Source organism: Manis pentadactyla, chromosome 4, assembly GCF_030020395.1.
Source record: "Manis pentadactyla isolate mManPen7 chromosome 4, mManPen7.hap1, whole genome shotgun sequence".
Lineage (NCBI taxonomy): Eukaryota > Metazoa > Chordata > Mammalia > Pholidota > Manidae > Manis > Manis pentadactyla.
The window spans coordinates 171,042,361-171,063,100 of NC_080022.1; the positions used below are offsets into that span (position 1 = coordinate 171,042,361).

At 50.7% G+C, this 20,740-nt stretch overlaps 3 protein-coding genes across 7 annotated transcripts; all 3 read left to right on the forward strand.

Moving 5' to 3' along the window:
• The first annotated feature begins 1,199 nt into the window (after positions 1-1,199).
• On the forward strand, positions 1,200-5,999 carry PSME3 (proteasome activator subunit 3). Its single transcript, XM_036882863.2, has 11 exons — positions 1,200-1,466; positions 2,155-2,187; positions 2,310-2,372; positions 2,575-2,679; positions 3,565-3,613; positions 4,136-4,248; positions 4,483-4,551; positions 4,685-4,752; positions 4,849-4,903; positions 5,031-5,117; positions 5,758-5,999. Exons 1-11 carry the CDS (start codon positions 1,425-1,427, stop codon positions 5,836-5,838), a joined length of 765 nt encoding a protein of 254 aa, XP_036738758.1. The 5' UTR covers positions 1,200-1,424; the 3' UTR covers positions 5,839-5,999.
• A 1,672-nt stretch (positions 6,000-7,671) lies between these two features.
• Positions 7,672-14,351, forward strand: AOC2 (amine oxidase copper containing 2). 2 transcript variants are annotated; one of them, XM_036882862.2, is made up of 5 exons: positions 7,672-10,461; positions 12,302-12,587; positions 12,825-12,954; positions 13,289-13,354; positions 14,280-14,351. In XM_036882862.2, exons 1-5 carry the CDS (start codon positions 8,874-8,876, stop codon positions 14,334-14,336), a joined length of 2,127 nt encoding a protein of 708 aa, XP_036738757.2. In that variant the 5' UTR covers positions 7,672-8,873; the 3' UTR covers positions 14,337-14,351. The 2 variants fall into 2 exon arrangements, with proteins under 2 accessions (XP_036738757.2, XP_036738756.2); XM_036882861.2 differs by lacking the exon at positions 14,280-14,351 and having other exon boundaries at positions 13,289-13,930.
• Positions 14,352-14,426: 75 nt separating this feature from the next.
• On the forward strand, positions 14,427-20,093 carry AOC3 (amine oxidase copper containing 3). Of its 4 annotated transcripts, none has more exons than XM_057501520.1 (5): positions 14,427-16,168; positions 17,625-17,910; positions 18,296-18,425; positions 18,656-18,839; positions 19,370-20,093. In XM_057501520.1, exons 1-5 carry the CDS (start codon positions 14,569-14,571, stop codon positions 19,399-19,401), a joined length of 2,232 nt encoding a protein of 743 aa, XP_057357503.1. In that variant the 5' UTR covers positions 14,427-14,568; the 3' UTR covers positions 19,402-20,093. The 4 variants fall into 4 exon arrangements, with proteins under 4 accessions (XP_057357503.1, XP_057357502.1, XP_057357504.1 ...); XM_057501521.1 differs by having other exon boundaries at positions 14,680-14,979; positions 15,126-16,168; positions 18,656-20,093; XM_057501522.1 differs by having other exon boundaries at positions 15,633-15,746; positions 15,938-16,168; positions 18,656-20,093.
• The last annotated feature ends 647 nt before the right edge of the window (positions 20,094-20,740 follow it).

Here is a 20,740-nt window from a genome sequence, read left to right on the forward strand (position 1 = left end):
CCATACCTTTAAGGCTTTCCCCCTTACTCTTCCCAAGCTAACTCCTTTACATCCTTCAGATATCAGCTTGTCACTTTATCTGAGAGGTCTTCCTCGGCCATTCAACCTAAAATAGATGCTTGGTATTCTCTACATCAGTCATTTGTTTCCTAATGTTTATCAAATTTTGCAATTATGCTATCAGTTTATTTTCTGGTGTCCTTCCCCAGTATTAAACCCCAAGAGATCAGAGAACTTTGAGTCTTGTTTACCTTTGATTTCCTAGAGCTGTGCTGCTCAATGTGGGAGCCATTAAGCCACATGTGGCTATTGAGTACTGCAAATGTGGCAACTCTTAAGTAAGTGTAAAATTCATACTGGACTTCAAAGACGTCGTTATGAGAAAAGAATGTGTAAGATCTCAATGCTTATATGTTGCAATGTTAATATTTGGATAAACTGGGTTAAATACATAATTAAAATGAATTTCACCTGTTTTACTTTTTAACGTGGCTACTAGATTTTAACATACATCAGTAACTCACATATTTCTAGCAGTGTCCCCGCCCATTTTATTAAGCGAAATAACCAATGTTAAGAGGGGGACCAAATGAATGGGAGAGTGAAAATATGGTCTCTGCCTTCCATTAGAAAAATGTATTCTAGCATATCCTATAAGTCCGGAGATCCGGGGTCTGGTCCACGTACTGGAAACACTGAAGCCTTGGACAAGCACTACCCGGGGTGTCAATTTGCCCATTAGGCAGTTGATCTCCGAGGTCTGGAAGTGTAGGAGAATAAGTGAAGGGGGAAGGTTGGGGAAGTCTGGTACAACGAACTTGTCTTCTGTTTGGCTCTAGCCTAACACTGGAGCTTCGGCCAACGGGAGGAGGCAGCAGGAGTCGCAGACTGGAACCCGAACCCACTGCCGGGACCACCAGCTTCCTCGGGCCTACGTCACTGGGGCGCGACGAGGTCGTCAGTCCTGTCCTCGAGGTGGCAGCGGCCCAGAAGGTGCCTTCGATGACAGCGAGCGCCGGGCTAACAGAGAATCAAACAGTTCCCGAGTCTCAGTTCTCAGTAAACCACGCATCGTCGCCCTCCCTCTCACAGGGCACAGGAACCCGGCAGACAAGAGCCCAGCCCGGAGCCACCAGAGACGAACCTCAGCGCGACTGCGCAAGGCACGTGCGCGATCCTAGCCGGAGTCCCGGCGATTGGCTGTGACGTAATTCCGGCGTGTGGGGCGAAAGCCGGGAGGTCTAGCGAGAGATCGAGTAGGGAGCAGGCGGCAAGCAGGCGGGCTCACGGCAGGCAGAGTGAGTGAGCCAGCAAGGGCGGCCGCGTCCCGAGAGCAGCCGAGATTCCTCCCGTACCTCTGACCCCCTCCCCGGAGCCCACAGCGCCTCCGGTCTCCAGCGGAACGGACACGGCCCGGCCCGGCAATGGCCTCGTTGCTGAAGGTGGATCAGGAAGTGAAGCTCAAGGTAGCGGCACTGGTCCGGGCCTCTTTACCCCTCGCTATGATCCCCGAGCGGTCTGACCGGCTCTCCATCCCCCATGGCCCTTTGTCTCCATGGGGACACCAGCTCTGAGCCTCCGTTTGACTCAGCCCAGCCCCCAACTCCCGGAGACGGCATCGAGGGAGAGGATAATATAGGTAGCCTTCTGTACCCCTTCTGGTAGTGGAGAGCTATGGGAAGACCTCTGCGGACACGTGGTGGACTCAGTGCTTTAGACCAGTGACAGCTGGAAGTCCCCCAGCCCAGCACCGTCCCCGCCTCCGGACACTGCCTCTGCCACTACCCCTGCCCTTGGAGTCAGGCCTGTCTCGTATCATAGGCCAGGTCTGGGTGGGAGTTAGCACGTCTATGAGCTCACACCTCCCCTATCTACATCTCTTTTGTCTGCTCTCAAATTAAGACAGCTTCAGACATTGGAAGGGAGGGAGAGAAGACAGGTGGGTGCTGCCCTCAAGCCCCACTTGCCTCTCCTGAGATGGAGAAATGGGTCCTCAAAAAAATTAAGTATTTGCAGTCCGGGGGCTTCTCAGCTTCTCATTACAAATGCAAGGTGAGGGAAAGATAGATGGATTTGGGTTTTCCTATCCTGCCGTTACCTCTGTTACCAGTTACTGACTTGCTCTTACTGAGTTGCTCCCTTTGTTAATTTTAGGTTGATTCTTTCAGGGAGCGGATCACAAGTGAGGTGAGTGAAATAAATAGAAAAATGAGTGTTGGCTATAGTTGGGAGTCCCCCAGAGAAGAGAGAACCGTAAAGAGAGACCTTCCCACAGTTATTAATATAGCTGTATTTTCCCTCATCTTTAGGCAGAAGACTTGGTGGCAAATTTTTTCCCAAAGAAGTTGTTAGAACTTGATAGTTTTTTGAAGGTGAGAGAACCTTTTATTTTCCTCAAATTCTCCAGTTTTCTTTTTGGCCCCGGTCTTTCTGTCAAATGGGACAAATCAGATGTTGATTCTGTTTTGTCTTGCACTGTGGAGCACCCGTATTTCTTGTCCTTCAAATGAAATACTTTTTTGTTCATCCTGAAAAGACAAATGTTGTTTTTGGGGGTGGATGTCTCTCTTTCAGGAACCAATCCTAAACATCCATGACTTAACTCAGATCCACTCAGACATGAATCTCCCAGTCCCTGACCCCATTCTTCTCACCAACAGCCACGATGGACTGGATGGTGTAAGTATCCTATACTTATCTTTGTGTTTTGAAGGTTTTCTGCCCTCTGTTTTCTGCTCAGTTTGACCATGTGCAGAGGAGACAGTGGCAGTGGGATTGGAATCTGGGGAGAAGGATTCTTACAGACATGATGACTCCAATATGCCCCCTTTAGACCCTGATTTTCCTTTATAGTATGAGGTGAATATTGCTCAGGCTACTCTGTGTTAGAGTTAAGTTTCAAATAGGACTAATAGCTGCAGGTTCCCTTGGGTTTATCTGGTCTGTTCTTGTGACTCTAAGCAAGACTTTTCTTAGGTGTTTCAATGTCTTGAGTCTTGTTATGGGATGAGTAGTTCTTGCTATATAACTGCAGTCCCCTAGTCCTTATCAGTTATATGTCCACATTCTTTTTTTTAACACTGAACACCCTGTATTGTCCTTTATCGGCATTACTGTCTCATTGACAGAACTTGGATTTCTGGAAAGCAGAAACTGTCTTAATCATTTTTGTGTCTCCAGCACCTAACACTGTTCCTGGTACATAGCAGTTTCTAAATACATATTTGTTGATTGAATATTGTGTTATTTTGTGAACAAGCAGATTTGTTCACATTCCCTTAATTATCCACATCCTGTGTTGAGTGGTTCATTTTTTACTGTATATAGTATCCACCTTTATCCCCTAATGACTTAATATGTTACATTTCTTGAAAGATTGTTCTTTCCAGCTGGAGTATAAATCGCTTTATGGAACTTAATGCCCTGTATGTGCTTGGTAAATTGTGCATAAATTAGTAGGCAACCCATGGGGTCAGGGAAGGAATTAAACTTGCTTTAAGGGTATCTTGTGATGGGAATATGGGTGTGGAGAGGAGGCTAATTCCTGTCACTTTGTATCCTTAGCCCACTTATAAGAAACGAAGGTTGGATGAGTGTGAAGAGGCCTTTCAGGGTAAGAACCACCCATCTCACCTACCCTCTGGCTTGCATCCCTAAGAATTAGGATGGATCTGGTGTTCTGGACAGGAAGCAGGATCTGATTTTATTTCCCAGAGTTAGCATTCCCAAGCCTGCTGAACATGGTCATTATTTAGTCCCCTAGACAGTAGTTTTCCAACAAACTGGGAGGGTTTAAATTAGTGTGGACTGCCAAAGGAGAGAGGTTAGAGGTGGCTACACATCAGTTTTTTTCACCAAAGTCTCAGTCTCAGTATGATACTTTTTCCTTGTCAATAATAGTTATCCCTTAAGTCTTTAGAGCATGTTTTAATTTCCTTGTTCTTCAGACCCTCATTAGTTAATCTGTACAGTCTCTCTTTTTGATTCTCTTGGTGGTGTCATGGTTTGTTAGGGTTGTGAGAGATAAAAGGCAGATGTCATAGCATCTCGTGGGCCTTGGGAAGAAGAGAGAAAGGTGGGGGATGCTCTGTCCTGTTACCCCACTCCAGTCATTTGATGTTCTTATCCCTGCCAGGAACCAAGGTGTTTGTGATGCCCAATGGGATGCTAAAAAGCAACCAGCAGCTGGTCGACATTATTGAGAAAGTGAAACCTGAGATCCGGCTGCTGATTGAGAAATGCAACACGGTGAGGCAGGGGCTAGTGACCTATGGGCTAACCCCAAATAGCCTGGCTTGAAGTATGAAAAATGGTGGACGTGGGATTGGAGGCATAGAGGTGATGTAACAATTGGCAGACTCAGTATCTTGGCACCTGTGCTTCTGGCATCTGGCCTCAGCAGCCTGAACTGTATACTTTGTGGCTTTAGCAGACAAGGCCAGGGTCCTCATATATATATTTTTTGCTCCCCTCACCCTCCAGGTCAAAATGTGGGTACAGCTCCTGATTCCCAGGATAGAAGATGGGAACAACTTTGGGGTGTCCATTCAGGTAACATGTCTGTCTTAACACACCGGAGAGGAAAGTTTGGGAGAAGTTCTCATCTCCCCTGCTTTGTCCATTTCCTCTTTCTCTTTCATCTGCTCTTGGGTGACAGAGTGACTTTTGTCTCACTTGTTTTCAGGAGGAGACAGTTGCAGAACTGAGAACTGTTGAGAGTGAAGCTGCATCTTATCTGGACCAGATTTCTAGGTAGGGTTTCTTGGGTTTGGCCCAGGAATTGGGGGCTTTTGAGGTAGGTAACACTGTCCAGGGTCTCCTGCAGCTTCCTCCTCTTCTCTCTCCTAGATATTATATTACGAGAGCCAAATTGGTTTCTAAAATAGCTAAATATCCCCATGTGGTAAGTAAGGGTTTTGTGGCTTGAGGGTGGAAGTGGTAGGCTCGGGACAAGTGAGTATTACTGGGAAAGAGCTGTCTGTGGACAGTCAGGCCTTGGGATCTAGCCTCTTCTCTGCCTCTCCTTTCAGGAGGACTATCGCCGCACGGTGACAGAGATTGATGAGAAAGAATATATCAGCCTTCGGCTCATCATATCAGAGCTAAGGAATCAATATGTAAGCAACCTTGGTCCCTGCCCACAGGTGCCCTGGCTTCTCCTAGTTCTGGTGATAATTTTCTTCCACACTCTCTGGGGGTTGGTCGAGATGGGGGACGGAGGTAAAATGAGTAGAACTAATTGTGCTCATCAACCAAAGTGTTAAGAAATATTAAATCATTGAGAGTATTTCCCTATTTCTTCCTAGATGGGGAGGAGTGCAAAATAGTGTAGGAGTGAAGACGTTGGTGTTAAAGACAGACAGACAGACTTAAGTTTAGAACCAGCTCTACTGTAATGTGTGCCCTTGGGCAAGTTTAACTTCAAACTTCAGTTTATTTATCTCTAAAAGGGAACTTATAGCAGAGTATCTATTGCACATTTTAAAATGAATGAGACAGTACAAGACCCAGTGTAATTCTTGGTACGTTAAGTGCTCCGTAACTGTTAGTGGTTATTAGACACTTAAGGCCTTTGAAATACCCAGCTGTACCCAGCTTTGGGGTGTAAGAGGGCAGCTACCCTGATATTAGGTCAAGTGAGTGAGATTGGGATTATGCAGATAATTGCTTGGGGATTTGCAGAGTGGGGAGGGTCTCATTTTCTTTGGGAGGTAGGGGTAGAACAGATGTGTGATTCCCTATTCCCTCTTCTCCCAGGTCACTCTACATGACATGATCCTGAAAAATATTGAGAAGATCAAACGGCCTCGGAGCAGCAATGCAGAGACACTGTACTGAGGCCAGGGCCGGGGCCAGGGGACTCTGTGAGTCTGGCCCAAGACCGACATTGCCTTGGTTTGTTACATGACTATCGTGATGGGGAAACTGGCTGGAAATAGTAATCACACCTCTCTCTGTTTTTAGTTAGCGTCTAATGAAACTCTCATGTAGTTCTGTGACGTGTTTACCTCTTTTTTCAGGCCTCAGGAACTCTTCTATTCCCTTCCCTAATAGCCCACACCCAGCCTGTCCTAATTTCTGCAGAATGCCAGGTTTGTGTGCACAGGATCTTGGCACAAGAGTACTTGTATTTCTTACCCTCCCCAACACTCCCACTCCTGTGTCTTGGGGTTTGTGTTTTCTTCTTTTGATGGTCAGTTGGTTAGAAGCTGAGGGAACTGGCAGGAAAGTGCTAGGTGTTTCCTAGGGATTGGGATCAGGGGGAGCAGCTCCTCTCTTCCTGATATAAAGTTAGTGTCTCTTGCCACTGTGGGACATTGGATCCTCCCTGGCCCAGTTGCCTTAGTGATAATTTAGGGTTTCCAGTCTACATCTGTCTCACCTTGAACTGATCATGACAAACACTTTAGACCTTCAGCCAAGGCCCTAGCTCCTTCAGGTGTTTTTATAACTATGATTTTCACATACACGTATGTGCGTGATGCACACACACATGGACATGCACGCACATGCCTTCCTAGTCTGTTACCTGAACTTCTTTCACCAAACCCTATCACACACACTGTTCAGAAGGTGATGGTTGTCTTAATCCTCATCCCCCAGGGCCCACTGTCTCCCAATATTGTAGCCTCTTGGTGCCCAGAGGCTGGAGAGTTGGAGAACCAAGAGATGAGAAGCAGAGGGATTGAGGAAGGCTCCTTGGTCTGTGACTTGGGTCCTTTTGGTGTTATTACAAAAGCTGGTCCTCTGACTCCTGGTTCCCTCTTCCCAGGCCATTTAGAAATTGGGGGGTGGTCTGGGAGGTCCAGATGCTGCCACTTCTGCTGGGCTTTCCCTTTGGGAAAAATATTTCTTATTTATAGTATTGTGCTTCCAGGGAAAGCAGTCACATGTGTGTGTGTGTGTGTGTGTGTGTGTGTGTGCATGCACACACATGCATGTACACATTGTGTATGTGGCAATCTGCTGGGCAAGTCAAAACCATAGAAGAGTTGCCTCCTATCTCTTGAATATTCCAGAGATACCACTTGTTACAGCTTTTGGGTTAATCCTCATCAAACCCCACTGTTTTGTTCTATCAATACTGGAGAGTGCATATCTGCACTCAGCCTGCTGGTGACGCTCAGTGTCTGTTTCTGACTTATATTCTTCTCCCGTCTCTGTCTTCCAACCCCCAATCATACTCCCCCCTGGACGCGTCATTTTTACTCCCAGTGTGCTGTAGAGAAGGAGTCAGGATGCTGTCTTCCCATGAGTAGTACTCAGTAACAAACCAATTGCATTTTAGTTGGGCAGTGCCCCTACCCACCCTCCAGATCCCTTCCAGCTAAAACCCCTCCCTCCTCCCACCACGTGTTTCTGTTTCCCCTTTTGTTTGTTGGATTGTTCCGCTGCCGCTCCACCTCACCCTACCCCCCTTGAATCGTAATGTAAAATTCTTTTACCATGTCAAGAAATTATTAAAAATACAGGTACTTTGACCTCTTTCTAAAGCTGCAGACCATGGTGCGATGCTCTGGTGGCTAGGGACATACCCTTACTCAACTTGCGTGCACATTGCGACACCCACCTCCACGTAACCCCTTCAGCTGCCCTGTTGGGTGTCTTTATACCAAACAAACTGCCTCTTTTTTCTGGAAAAATAGAAAGACTGAGGCTTCCGCCTACCAAGAAGTAAGGGTGGGTCCTTCATTTTTGTTCAGTCTGAATTACATGAAAGGTAGCTCTTGCCAGATCTAAGCTGCCTTCTGTCCCCACCCTCACAAGCTCCCAGTTCCTTCCTTCCCCAGTGATGCCTGTGGACTGCCAGTAGAGGCTGCTCTCGTCCCATGTGTGGGGAATCACCTGGTTCGAGGCAGACCCTATCCTGTCATTTTCTTTACCCTTTTCTAAGTCTCCTCTCTGAATAATGTCTCAAATTCTTGAGGAGATGACCCGGACTCCTGATTTTGGTTTTCAAATGATTTGGAGGTCAATTTAGGACCCTAGCTCCCCCTAAAATAAAGTTTCCTCAATTTCTACCTTGCGGAATAACCGTATGACATCCGATGATCCCCTCATTGTCTCTGCAAAAAGAGACTTAAGGTCTTGAACAGTGGAGGAACATCTGTTCTGTTTCAGAGGTCGATATAGGTAGCTAACAATATTTGAATGCCTACCCCGTGTAAGACTCCGTTAAGCACTTTGTGCATAATCACATTTCTCTTTACGAACCTGTAGGGTAGTTTTATCCCTTCTTTATAAGTGAGTACACTGAGACTGATAAGTAACTCCCCTTGGGGGCACACATCTTAGGGACCTGGGCCTTGTGTACAGATCTGACTGCTAAGCCCAGGCCCTCACCACTCCTACTTTTGCACTGACTGGATAGACGACTGAGACTGTGAATCAAGGGCTTGTCCTTAGACAGCTGGCAAAACAGTGCTTACTGCTGAACTGGGCAGTGGATCTTGGGAATATTGGGGATTAGTGCCTGCCAGGAGGTAGGAAAATGGATGGTTACAGTGCTTGCATGTAACACATGGGACTTGATGGGACATCTGAGATTTGCATTCTTCCTCAGACCCATTCTGGGTAGAAGGTAGAGAGCAGAGTTGCTCCAAATGCTCTCTTACGTGGTCTGATGGAAATCAGAACTCCTATTACATGGATAAGAGTTCAGGGACAGAGGAGAGGCTCTGCACGTGGAAGTAATGCCTTGAGCCAAGCCACAGAACAGAAAATTGGAACAGAATTACGTAAATTAAGGTCAGAAATTTCCTGTCCAACCCACAGGGTGGAGTTTTCTCCATTCCTATCCATCCTCCTGAATATAAACCCTGATTTGATGTCAGTAACTGGTAGAACTCTGATTTTAGCTCTCAGCATTCACAATGAATCTAAAGGTAGTCCTTGTGTTCCTGGCACTGTCCCTCATTACTATCTGTGCCGTGGCCTTTGTCTTGCTGACCAGCCAAGGTAGCTCCAGCCTGCCTCCCCGCTGCCCTTCTGTATCCCACAGTGCCCAGCCCTGGACACACCCAGGCCAGAGCCAGCTGTTTGCAGACCTGAGCCGAGAGGAGCTGACGGCTGTGATGAGCTTTCTGACCCAGCAGCTGGGCCCCGGCCTGGTGGATGCAGCCCAGGCCCGCCCCTTGGACAACTGTGTCTTCTCGGTGGAGCTGCAGCTGCCCCCCAAGGCTGCAGCCCTGGCCCACCTGGACAGGGGGAGACCCCCACCTGCCCGGGAGGCACTGGCCATCGTCTTATTCGGTGGACAAGCCCAGCCCAACGTGAGTGAGCTGGTGGTGGGGCCGCTGCCACACCCCACCTACATGCGGGATGTGACCCTGGAACGTCACGGGGGCCCCCTGCCCTATCACCGACGCCCCATGCTGAGAACTGAGTATGTACAGATATGGAAGCACTTGAAGGAGGTGGAGTTAACCAAGGCACCAGTCTTCCTGGCTTCTGTCTTCAACTACAATGGCTCCACTTTGGCATCTGTGCCAGCCACCCCAAGAGGCTTGCGCTCAGGGGACCGTGCCACCTGGCTAGCCCTCTACCATAACATCTCAGGTGTTGGGATTTTCCTTCACCCAGTGGGGCTGGAGCTACTGCTGGACCACAGGGCCTTGGACCCTGCCCGTTGGGCTGTCCAGCAGGTTTTCTACCTCGGGCGCTACTATGCAGACTTGGGCCAGTTGGAATGGGAATTTAAAGCTGGCCAGCTGGAAGTAGTTAGAGTTCCTCTACCTCTGCCAGATGGCACTTCCTCCCTGAGGTCCCGGATCTCCCCAGGTCCTCTTCCTCCTCTTCAGTTCTCACCCCAGGGTTCCCGATACACTGTGCAGGGGAACCTGGTGGCATCCTCTCTCTGGACATTTACCTTTGGCCATGGGGTGTTCAGTGGCATGAGGATTTTTGATATTCGGTTCAAGGGTGAGCGTGTGGCCTATGAAGTCAGTGTTCAGGAGTGCATGTCTGTCTATGGTGCTGATTCACCCAAGACAATGATGACCCGATACTTGGATAGCAGCTATGGACTTGGCCGTCACAGCCGGGGCTTGGTGCGGGGAGTGGACTGCCCCTATCAGTCTACAATGGTGGACATCCACATATTAGTGGGCAAAGGGACAGTCCAGCTGCTCCCAGGGGCCGTGTGTATATTTGAGGAGGCCCAGGGGCTACCCCTCCGAAGGCATCACAATCACCTTGAGAGTCATTTCTATGGTGGTTTGGCCAGCTCAGCCCTTGTAGTCAGGTCTGTGTCATCTGTAGGCAACTATGACTACATTTGGGACTTTGTAATGCATCCAAACGGGGCGCTAGAGGGGCGGGTCCATGCCACGGGCTATATCAACACAGCTTTCCTGAGTGGGGGAGAGGAAAGCCTCCTCTTTGGGAACCGTGTGGGGGAACAAGTGCTGGGGACGGTGCACACGCATGCCTTCCACTTCAAGCTGGACCTGGATGTGGCAGGTGAGTGCTTGGGACGAGGATTGAGACTTGGGGTGGGGCTGAGGGAAGGGAGACCCCCAAATCAAGCCGGAAGAGGCAAGAGGGTGATGTTAAAATACCACAATTTATTGTGGCCACAGAGCAGGGACAAACTCAAGTGTATTTAACTATAGTCAGCCTGAAATACTGGGTTTAGCTGGGGATCTGGCAAAAGGTTGCGTTCCCCTGCCTAGCCCTGATCTCCTAGCTCTGACTTGCTGCCACTGTGAAACTAGTTTAAATATAATGGCCATGTCTGGCTGCCTTAGCCTTGAGTGACTCGGCGGGTGGCGAATTTGCCCTGTCTTGAGACTAGTGAGGCTGGAGTTGGGGCTGTCCCAAGCCTTCCCTAACTAATTCTGAGGGCCCACAGAGGGGAGGAAGGCAGGGGCCTGAGCAGAGGGAGGTGGCAGTCTGTCTAAGGAGGTTTTCAGAGTAAAAGCAGGTATGGGGCTTGAGATGGTGGGGGGGCAACAGCTGGCATTTATTCCACAGGATTGCAGACAAAGGGGTACAGGATGGTGGCCCCATCTAGGGGAGGTCTAGCCCATTCCTGCCAAGGCGTGTCATCACAATGGGCCGACTGGGACAAGGCAGGCATGCGGTAGTCTTGATGCAAGGGTAGGAAGAGATTTCTCAAGTAGAGGTCAAAACACAAAGCAGGCTTGATCCCAGTAGACTTTTGTCCAGGACAGAAAATAACTTGTCAGTTCACAGACTATTAGACCCAGAAAGAAAATTAGAAATCCACCAGACCCTCCGTTTTACAGTAAGAGAACTAAGGAGGAGGGAAGATGGGACAGGAAGCAACTGCCTGAGTATGATGCACTGTAAGCATATTTCTTGTGAAGTGCTTTCTTAACCTTGAGTATGAAGATTGTGCTCATATGAGGGCAGAAAGGAGGGAGAACTAAGGAAATAGCAGGACTGAAATAAGCATATTGACTAGATTATTCTTTGACATATTTGGAATGACTTTTCCTATTTGAAGCTTCTTTTCCATTAAAGAGCCTTGGAAAGTAGAATCAAGTAACATTTATTAGATCCCTGAGATGTGCAGCAGAAGCCAGTGCTGTGGGCCAGAGGGGCTGAACCAGGTACCTTCGTATAGGTCCTGTTTACAGGAACAGTACAACCCTGCAGAAAGAGAGTCTATGATAAGTGCAAGTGGGCTAGGAATGCAATAAGGGTCCCAGGGAGCTCCTGGACATTTAAAGATACAGATTTACTCCGAAAATGTTCCCTGCTTTATTGAGAAAGAAAGCAAAGTCTCCAAGCTGGGAGGAGTATGAAGGGCAGCATGGATGTCCAGCCAGCTGCTTCTCTAAGACAAATACCCCTTTCATAGAAGAACGTTACCAGTCACCTGCTTGTGCTTTTCCATTTACAGAGCTCTGCCATAGAATAGCTTTTATGTCCAGTGTAGAGGTTCCTTTATAAAGTGAGAACTGGAGAAGCAAAGAACTGGTCCAAGGTCTATTGGGTAGATCCATGCTAATGGAACTTTGGCAATGATGGAAATGCTCTCTACCTTGTCCAGTACGTTAGCCACCAGCAACATGTGGCCATCAATGACTTGAAATGTAGCTAGTGTGATGGAGGAAATGATTTTAATTTAAATGGAAAAGTCTACCTGACTGGCTGTAAACTGTATTGGACAGGGCAGGTTGGAAGAAGATGGGCTGACCTGCAGTCCAGACCTTGATCCTGGCACAGAGTGCTCTGTGCTCTTTGTCAGACCAGTGCAGTGGGCATGGTGGGGAAGACAAGGGACCTGTCTCAACCTGGTGTGGAAATCCTCTCCCTCCCCTCATCCTGGCAGGGCTGAAAAACTGGGTGGTGGTGGAAGACGTGGTGTTTAAACCTGTGGCAGTGCCTTGGAGTCCGGAGCACCAACTGCAGCGCCCACAGCTGACTCGGCAGGTCCTGGGAAGGGAGGACCTGGCAGCTTTTTCCCTGGGAAGCCCCCTTCCCCGCTACTTTTACCTGGCTAGCAACCAGACTAATGCCTGGGGTCACCGGCGCGGGTACCGAATCCAGGTCCACAGCCCCCGCGGCATACACGTGCCCCTGGAGAGCGACATGGAGAGGGCCGTCAGCTGGGGGAGGTGAGGAGGGCTCTGGGCTCTGGGTGGTAGGGAAGGACTGGTCCCCTTACCCAACCCAGCTCTTGGGGATCCCAACTCACTGTTTGTGGCTTACTCCTCACCCCTGTACCTCCTCTCAGATCCAAGTAGCTGTGGGATGGGAAATGGTCTCATGCAGAATCTGATGTACATGTCTTCTAGACCAGTAAAGGCTCTTGACATTTTCTGACTTTACATTCCTACAACATTCCTGGTCAGATACCAGCTCGTGGTGACTCAGAGGAAAGAGGAGGAGTCACAGAGCAGCAGCATCTATTACCAGAATGACATCTGGACACCCTCTGTGGCCTTTGCTGACTTCATCAACAATGAGACCCTCTTAGGAGAGGTTGGTAGCCTTGGGGGCAGAGGAGAGGGGTTCCTCAGCACACGGTGTCTTGGCTGCCCAGGCCCTGGCTGTAGGTTGAAGGGAATGGTAGGTTTCTAATTCTCAGATTTGGGGGTCAAGGATGAACATGGGTCATACCTCCTGGAGTGAGATTAGCCCTGGGACACTGTCCATCCTACCAGCTGTCGCATGGATCACCGTGCCTATTATGCCGGCCAGGAGCTACGTGCAGGTGGAAGCAGGCCTAAGGAAGCTGTTGCTTGCTGCTTGTGGCTGAGGGGTGGTTCTCTGGATCTTGCCTCCAAAGTCCCCCAGCTCCTCCCTCTTCCTCCAGGACCTGGTCGCTTGGGTTACAGCCAGCTTCCTGCACATTCCCCACGCTGAGGATGTCCCCAACACGGTGACTCTGGGGAACAGAGTTGGCTTCTTGCTCCGACCCTATAACTTCTTTGATGAAGACCCTTCCATCTTCTCCCCTGGCAGCGTCTACTTTGAGAAGGGCCAGGATGCTGGGCTCTGCAGTGTCAACCCTGTGGCCTGTATCCCCCACCTGGCAGCCTGTGTCCCAGACCTGCCCCCTTTCTCTTACCAAGGCTTTTAGCTCCGGGGGTGGGACACGGAGGGGAGTATTGAAACATGTACCTTCCTCTCTAGTCCCACTTCCTGTCTCCTTAACTCCCCCTCTTAAATGTGTCTTAGGAAACAGCCTCCTCCCACACTAAACCCCCATATATCCTTTTGGTTAATTCTTATTTCCAGTTCATTTTCTTAAAATGATCAGTTTATACAAATGATATTACTATTAAAATATTCAAACAAAAACACCACAAATCCTACCACTCATATAGCTAGTGCTCACATTCAGTGAATGTTTTACCAAACATTTCTTTACATACATGCTTTGAAATGGAAGAATAGATAGGATTTTGTGAAAATAGATGGTATGTGTAATTTATAATAAAAGAGTATTACCAGATTTTTACTTGAATTTCTTCTCTGACATTTCAAGTATATAGGATCTCTCAAGAATATCAAGGACTCTGGCCAAGGAAATTAGCCCTGGAGGAGAGAGAGCAAGGGGGACAGACCTGGCCAAGGAATGCCACTTGGGAAGCTGAAGGGCTGGGGGTGGGGACTTCCTTGGAAGGAGAACAATAGTTCCAAGTTATAAGGAAAGGAACATGTGGACCGAGAAGAAGCAGGGCTGAGAGAGATGAGGGGCTGCTCTGCGCAGACCCAGCTCAGAGCTGGTGCTACATTTCCAGGCTCAGGCTGGTCAGCTGCGTTATTTTGAAATCTGCTCCCCCTCCCTCCCCCGATCCCAGCTTTCTCCAGTTCCAACCCTGACCCAGAGAACAGACTCTGATTTGGAGCTTGGATGACAAAGCCATGTAAGGTCTGTGGAAATCGCTTCCTGCCCTACTTCAGAACCGCCCCCAACCCCGGCCTGCCCCACCCCGCTGGCCTTCCCACCCTCTCTCTTCTCTGCGTCTGAATACGGGGAACCTTAGCCAGAGTTCAGGATTCCCCAGTGTAGGAGCCAAGAGAGACCTTCTTCAGCTGGCCTAAGAACACACGTCTCCACCCCGGTTCTGTCCCTCTGTTCACGGGACAATGAATAAGAAGACCACCCTGGTGCTCCTTGCTCTGGCTGTCATCGCTATCTTTGTCTTGGTGTGTGTTTTGCTAGCTGGCAGGGGTGGAGATGGGGGTGAACCCAGCCTGCCTCCCCGCTGCCCCTTTGTACCTCCCAGTGCCCAGCCCTGGACACACCCAGGCCAGAGCCAGCTGTTTGCAGACCTGGGCCAAGAGGAGCTGATGGCTGTGATGAGCTTTCTGACCCAGCAGCTGGGCCCCGGCCTGGTGGATGCAGCCCAGGCCCGCCCCTCGGACAACTGTGTCTTCTCGGTGGAACTGCAGCTGCCCCCCAAGGCTGCAGCCCTGGCCCATCTGGACAGGGGGAGACCCCCACCCGCCCGGGAGGCACTGGCCATCATCTTATTTGGTGGACAAGCCCAGCCCAACGTGAGTGAGCTGGTGGTGGGGCCGCTGCCACACCCCACCTACATGCGGGATGTGACCCTGGAGCGTCACGGGGGCCCCCTGCTCTATCACCGACGCCCCATGCGGCTCCGAGAGTACCTGGACATAGACCAGATGATTTTCCGTAGAGAGCTGCCTCAGGTTGCTGGGCTTCTGCACCACTGTTGCTTCTACAAACGCCAAGGAGGCAACCTGGTGATGATGATCACAGCGCCCCCTGGCTTGCAGTCAGGGGACCGGGCTACCTGGCTGGGCCTCTACTACAACATCTCAGGGGCTGGGATTTATCTGCACCCCGTGGGGCTGGAGCTGCTGGTTGACCACAAGGCCCTGGACCCTGCCCACTGGACCATCCAGAAGGTGTTCTTTCAAGGCCGCTACTATGAGAGTCTGGCCCAGCTGGAGGACCAGTTTGAGGCCGGCCTGGTGAATGTGCTGCTGATCCCAGACAATGGCACGGGTGGGTCCTGGTCGCTGAAGTCCCACGTTCCCCGGGGTCCGGCTCCCCCACTGCAGTTCTATCCCCAGGGCCCCCGCTTCAGTGTCCAGGGAAGCCGAGTGGCCTCTTCACTGTGGACTTTCTCCTTTGGCCTCGGAGCTTTCAGTGGCCCGAGGGTCTTCGACATCCGCTTCCAGGGGGAGAGAATAGCTTATGAAGTCAGCGTCCAGGAGGCCTTGACCGTCTATGGCGGCAACTCCCCTGCGGCGATGCTGACCCGCTACATGGACGGCAGCTTTGGCTTGGGAAAGTACGCCACACCTCTGACCCGTGGGGTGGACTGTCCTTACCTGGCCACTTATGTGGACTGGCACTTTCTTTTGGAGTCCCAGGCCCCCAAGACAATACATGATGCCTTTTGCGTGTTTGAACAGAACCAGGGTCTCCCCCTGAGGCGACACCACTCAGATTTCTACTCCCACTATTTTGGGGGCCTTACAGAGACAATGCTGGTCATCAGATCTGTGTCTACTCTGCTCAACTATGACTATGTGTGGGATATGGTCTTCCACCCCAGTGGGGCCCTAGAAGTCAGATTCCATGCTACGGGCTACATCAGCTCAGCGTTCCTCTTTGGTGCTGCCCGGAAGTATGGGAACCAGGTTGGGGAGCACACGCTGGGCACTGTCCACACCCACAGTGCCCACTTCAAGGTGGATCTGGATGTAGGAGGTAAGATATGTCTTGGGGGGCACAAGGATTCCAGAAGAGGGGGCTGAAGCATTGTCTGTTTGCTTTGTGTTTTATGGAGTTTATCCAGGAAATGAAGATTTGAGCATGAGTATGCAGTTTGGGAGTTCATGTTTCCTCTTTTGCTGGGTGGGAGACTTGGCTGCTGAATTTTATTTGGATCTTAGCTCAGTGGCTGGGTGCACAGCTGTCACTCGCCCTCCGGGGGACCTCTTCAGAAAATCCTAGGAAATGGCAAAGCTCAGGGAAGAGGCAGGATCTGGGCTAAAAGGTTCCCCTTTGCCCTTTCCTCTTCTTGCACTTCCATGGGCCTCAGCACAGGGAGGCAGCCCTTTGATTTTCACTTCATTTCTCTGTGTCTGACTTGTGGTGCTGGCATTTTGGAGGATCTGCTTGCATTGTGCCAAGTCCCTGGCACATGTAGGCCAGTCATGGAACACTCCAGGTTGTACATTTCCTTGGGAGATAGGCCCTCCTCCTTCCTAATTTTCCATCTCTTTCTGAGCACAATACACCAAGTGCAAGGGGTAGAATGAATACTGTGGAACTTTCCAGATAGCTCCTGGAGTTGGTCACAGAGACAGCCAAAGATACATGACAGTCTTGGAGTCTGTCTTTTCACTTTCCTTCCCCACATTGAGTTAATCACTGATTTTCTTCTTTTGTGCCTCTGATATATTGCATACCCCTTGCTGGGCCCCACTGCCGTTCCCCTGTTGGTGCCAGGCATCTCTGCTATTTCTGCTTTCCTCTCACCTCCAAGGTCCACTCTGTGCCCAGAGGGACCCACCAGCCCATGCCGTTCTGCTGCCTCCTACAGCTCCCACTTCCCCCATCACTTACAAGATCTCTTTCTTAGAAGGGCCTGCAAGGTTCCTTCTCTTCAGAATGCAGCTCCAACATGCCTTTCAAATGCTTCCCCATGTGCTGCTTTGGCCCCACCCACACCCTCCTGTCCCTGGACGCATGCACCATGTGTCCCAGTCAGGCTTTTGCTCATGCTGTATCCCTGCCTAGAGTTCCCTGCCATGTCATCTCTGCTGGTGCTGCCTGCACCTGTATTCATATAACCTGGAACCTTGAATGTGCTCTCACGTTATTGCAGGCCAGTAGGGGCTTTGCCTTCTGCACCCTCTGTGAGAGAGGGAGCTAAGGACTATGCTTCGTTCATCTGTGTGGCCCCAGGGCCTAGTACAGACCTCTCCACTAATGAGTGTGAAGGATAAATGAATGAAACCTTTGAAGAAATATTTTAAAGATCAACAGTTTCGCTGGAAGATTAGGGATATCTTGGGGAGAGGGGACAGAAGCAGGGGGCACACTCAGCTCTGGGCTTCTCTGTGGCCCCCACTCTGGAGCCAGGTGGGGGCAGAGTCCAGAGGCGGCAGGACAGCTGTGTGACCAGCCCTCCCTCCCACTGTGACCCCTGCCCCGGCAGGACTGGAGAACTGGGTCTGGGCTGAGGACATGGCCTTTGTCCCCATGGCGGTACCCTGGAGCCCCGAGCACCAGATGCAGAGGCTGCAGGTGACCCGGAAGCTGCTGGAGACAGAGGAGCAGGCTGCCTTCCCCCTGGGAGGAGCCTCACCCCGCTACCTGTACCTGGCCAGCAACCACAGCAACAAGTGGGGCCACCCTCGGGGCTACCGCATCCAGATGCTCAGCTTTGCTGGGGAGCCGCTGCCTCAGAACAGCTCCATGGAGAGCGCCTTCAGCTGGGGGAGGTGAGTGCTGAAGGGTCAGAGAGCAGCTGGGGGAGGTGAAAGTGGGAAGGGAGCATTCAGAGGGGTAACTGGGAACTCAGTTCAAACTAAGTGAGGTGAGGTAAGGGCTCTGGATGAATTTCTGGTTAACAGAAGGCATGCAGTGGGCACATGTTCCCGGTGGAGACCCTTTGCTGTTTGGGGTGGGGGAGGGGCCACACTGTGAAATGACAGAGAGATGAACAGGAGGACTGGAAAAGATGTTGGGTGGCCCGCCAGGGCAGCATCAGAATCGCTGTGAGAATGAGCTGGGAAAGCTGATGTCCTTGCGCTCAGCCCACTTCCAACGTGACCATGCAGCAGGATGGGGTTAGCGACCATGGAGACCTGACCAGTGCCTCCCTAGGTACCAGCTGGCAGTGACCCAGCGGAAGGAGGAGGAGCCCAGCAGCACCAGCATCTACAATCAGTACGACCCTTGGGCCCCCACCGTGGACTTCACGGGCTTCATCAACAACGAGACCATTGCTGGAGAGGTCAGCTGATGGGGGTGGGGTTGGAGGGCTGCGGTCTGGGGAGAGCGGCTGCAACAGGGAGGTAGGTGTTACTCCCAAAACAAAATTGACTATTTATGCTTCCACCTCTGGGCCATTGAGAAAAAATGTTTGAAGAAGGGCTGGCAAGGTGAATCCTAATAACTACTGTGGGAGGCAGGTATGTCCTCTGCAAAGCCAGGCTTCGTGACCCTCTTTTTTCCCCCGGCTAGGACTTGGTGGCCTGGGTGACCGCTGGTTTCCTGCACATCCCACATGCAGAGGACATTCCCAACACAGTGACTGTGGGGAATAGTGTGGGCTTCTTCCTCCGACCCTACAACTTCTTTGACCAGGACCCTTCCTTCGATTCTGCTGACTCCATCTACTTCCAGGGGGACCAGGATGCTGGGGACTGTGAGGTCACCTCCCTGGCTTGCCTCCCCCAGGCTGCTTCCTGTGCCCCTGACGTCCCTGCCTTCTCCCACGGGGGCTTCTCTCACAACTAGCTGGCCCCTGGGATGGGGAAGGTGGCCGGGGACCCCAGGGCCAGGGTGTGTGGGGAGGGGAGCAGCTTTGTTGACCTGTTGAACCAGATCTGCTGGTTCCCATCCCAGAGAGGAGACAAACGGCCAGCTGAGAGACTGGTGTGACACCAAGTTTTTCCCAGGAGACTTCTGTTTTGAAGGAGTTACATTTTGGTTTTGGTTTTTTGTTTTCTGGCTTTCCCAAACCTTTTAAGCCATCTCCAAGTCTCTTCTGGGCCTCCCCAGTCGCTTCCTTGGGAGGGGAGGGTGGGAGCTCTGCAATGGGGAGAGTCCCTAGAGGGCCTAGGGCAGGGTCACTGCCAGGCCTCCACATCCAGGGATGGACTGGCAGGGGTTCCTTGCCCCACATTCCCTCTCCTCCAAGTCCTCCTTCTCTCCCTCTTCCTTCCTCTTCCACAGGCCCTCACCTCCTCTTCCTACCTGTTCTTTGATCCTGGCGTTTCTGTGCCAGCCCTGAGTGGATGTTCCTGTGCCCTGATGCTCCCCTAGCCCTCATCTCTCAACTTGGTCTCCTTTCCTGCCTCTAGGCCGGTAGAAGTCTCAAAGTGCAAGGGACATGGAATCTGAGTGGAAAAATCCCTGTCCGTTCCCTGCTGTCTGTCACATAAGGGGAGCAGGAGGCATCCGCATCCCTGTCCGGGGCAGGGTGTGCTTCCCCACAGTTCTTTCTGTCCGGCTGTGTTCACCTGCCCTGCATCCTCCGGTGGAGCGCAGCTATAGCAACAGTAGCAGCTGAAGGCGCTTTTGGGTGGGTTTGTGGTGCCGGGGGACGCGCTGTGGTCACTGTGTGCTAGGCCCTGGGTGTGACCAGTGACCCCATACTCTGCAGCAGTCAGCACAGGAGGCTGGGTGAGCGCCAAGGGTGAAAGCAGAAGGACCCAGGGTCCCCTTGCCACCAAGCTAGGCGCTGTCCAGTCCCGTGTGGGCATACAAATGAGCCAGGGCCCTCCGGGGGTCTGCACTGAGGGTGGGTATGCAAACAGCGGGGCTTTGGAAACTACACAGACGTCCTTCCCGAGAGCGTTGTGTTATAGAGCCTGCCAATGCAGAATTATGCAACTATGAAAATAATTATATCTCTTTTTATACAATAAGGAATAATGTTCCAGTGAAACAGGCAAAGTGCAAAGTGTGTATAATGCACTTCCCATTTGTGTTTTAGGAGGGAAGAGACTCTAAGCACATGTTTGCTCGTATATGCATAATCAGAAAAGACGGATAACACTGGTTGCCTCTGTGCTGGGAGACCAGGAGGTGGGGACAGGGGAGGGAGGAGACATAGCACTGTATATTCATTAGTACATTTAAAATTTTGAACCATGTGACTGTATTACCTATTCAAAATAAATAAAAAATGGGCCCAAACAAGACCTGACCTTTTTTTTTTAACTGACATGTCTTTTAGGAAAGTATGGGGGTTGGTAGGGGACAGTGAGTTAAGGGATGGGCCCATGGACTCAATTTCTCTAGTTTTTGAGACCCACAGGTATGGGTGTGGCCTCTGGTAACCCCTTTCTTTCCTTCTCTTACTTACACATCTCCCAGGAAAATGTTAAACCTTAGTCACCTTCGCTCTCTTGCTCCCATTTCCTCTCTCTCCTCTTAAAAGAGGAAGCAATGACCCCTATGTTTATCGCAGCGCTATTTACAATAGCCAAGATATGGAAGCAACCTAAGTGTCCATCAGTAGAAGAACGGATAAAGAAGAGGTGGTACATAGACACAATAAAATATTATTCAACCATAAAAAGAAAAGAAACCCTGCCATTT